The sequence below is a fragment of the Priapulus caudatus genome, unplaced genomic scaffold (assembly GCF_000485595.1).
Source record: "Priapulus caudatus unplaced genomic scaffold, Priapulus_caudatus-5.0.1 Scaffold246, whole genome shotgun sequence".
Classification (NCBI taxonomy): Eukaryota; Metazoa; Priapulida; class Priapulimorpha; order Priapulimorphida; family Priapulidae; genus Priapulus; species Priapulus caudatus.
In genome coordinates this window covers 205,145-206,736 of record NW_014577307.1, presented here as the reverse complement: position 1 = coordinate 206,736, position 1,592 = coordinate 205,145, and the positions used below count along the sequence as shown (strand labels likewise).

The following is a 1,592-nucleotide window of genomic DNA, read 5'->3' as shown; positions in this document are numbered from 1 at the left end:
CGTACAGCGACGCACACACACAACACACACACACACACACACACACACACACACACACACACACACACACACACACACACACACACACACACACACAACACACACACACACACACACACACACACACACACACACACACACACACACACACACAAACGCACACGCGCACACGCGCGGCATGAAAGCACGAGATAAGAGCAAGCAGGGAAGTGAGAATTGATTGACGATGGAAGAGGGAGAACATGTACACATTATTTTTATGTATACTCTTAGTTCCTGTAGCATTGATTACCTTGATCATCGAAGCCGTGTGTGATCTCGTGCCCAATCACAAAGCCGATTCCTGCGAAATTGATGTACATCGGGAGATCTTGTGAGAAGAGCGGCGGTTGCAAAATTCCTGCTGGAAACACTGCAGAAACAAGAAACAGCACGTGTTGGGCTACAAAAGTGTGATCAATGAATGGGTCTATTTAATCGATGACGCGATTTAATCGATGGAATTTTAATAGTGTATCTAAAGATTTATTATGATTAGTTTTCATATACAGTCTAGATGAGATAGAAACAGTGTGTATATATACTACTTAGGATTAACTTACATTAGTTTAATATACTCTGAGTGTATATAAGTACATATAATATAGTCTACTAGTCTGATATTACGCATTACGTATATGTGTAGGCATTGTTAGATATACGATCATATAATAGCACCGGGACTAATTTTCTTATGCGGATGCTTCCTGTATGAATCACACTTACCCATCACATTGAGCGACCTCATGTAATAGGCGTTGAACACAGCGGGCGATATGTGCCACCTAGAATACCACCACATCAACAGTATATGTCACATGTAGATGCAAAGAAGTCAAATCGGAAAGTCCCCGCCGCCATATTGAGATCAGATAAGAGGGGTGATAATTAAGCTGCCTATATATAACATCAATAGCGTATTAAGAAGGCTTCTTAATACGATCTTGATAACATAGTTTAGGATAGGACTAGTCTAGGTTTTTGATCTATAATTCTCTTCATTAACATCGTACTTCAATTCACATGTGCGTTTCTGTTTACAGAAACATTTACAAATATGATTGTGGTCATTTGGGATATTTTGCCATGTTTGTGTTAATGCAAAATCTAAAAACACACGAGTGTTTACATTAATCATGTACTTTCCTAAGCGCGCCTCGGCCATTTTATACCCCCCTTTTCTATGACCTAAATAGCACAGCTGGACGTTCTGATATCACTTAAGCACAACGCACACACCCGAGCAAAACGCGAAATTTTGTTTTCCAGCGTTTCGCGTTCTGCTCGGCGAGCAAGCGCGCACACGCCACCCGACACAGCACACAGCTGAACAAAACATACAGAAACACTGCGTACAGCGCCGCTGTCACATGACATCAAAAATAGCCATCCAATGGACATCCAATTTTGTGTGTCATGTGATATTTTTAAGGATATTGATTGGAGACCGTCTGTGGCGTTTCGCTGTGTAGCAGAACGATTGACGCACACACCCGAGCAAAACGTACGCTCAGGCGAAAACACGCTCCGCGAATCAAACATTGCTTGTTCAG

General features: G+C 41.8%; 1 protein-coding gene across 1 annotated transcript in view; it reads right to left on the bottom strand.

Annotated features, from left to right (window-relative positions):
* The window catches only part of LOC106807984 (neprilysin-11-like), a gene marked incomplete in the record, with an annotated part of 17,000 nt that overhangs the window by 6,448 nt on the left and 8,960 nt on the right, over positions 1-1,592 (bottom strand). Inside the window, 1 exon segment of the mRNA XM_014810522.1 lies at positions 766-824. Coding sequence (XP_014666008.1) covers positions 766-824 — 59 coding nt within the window.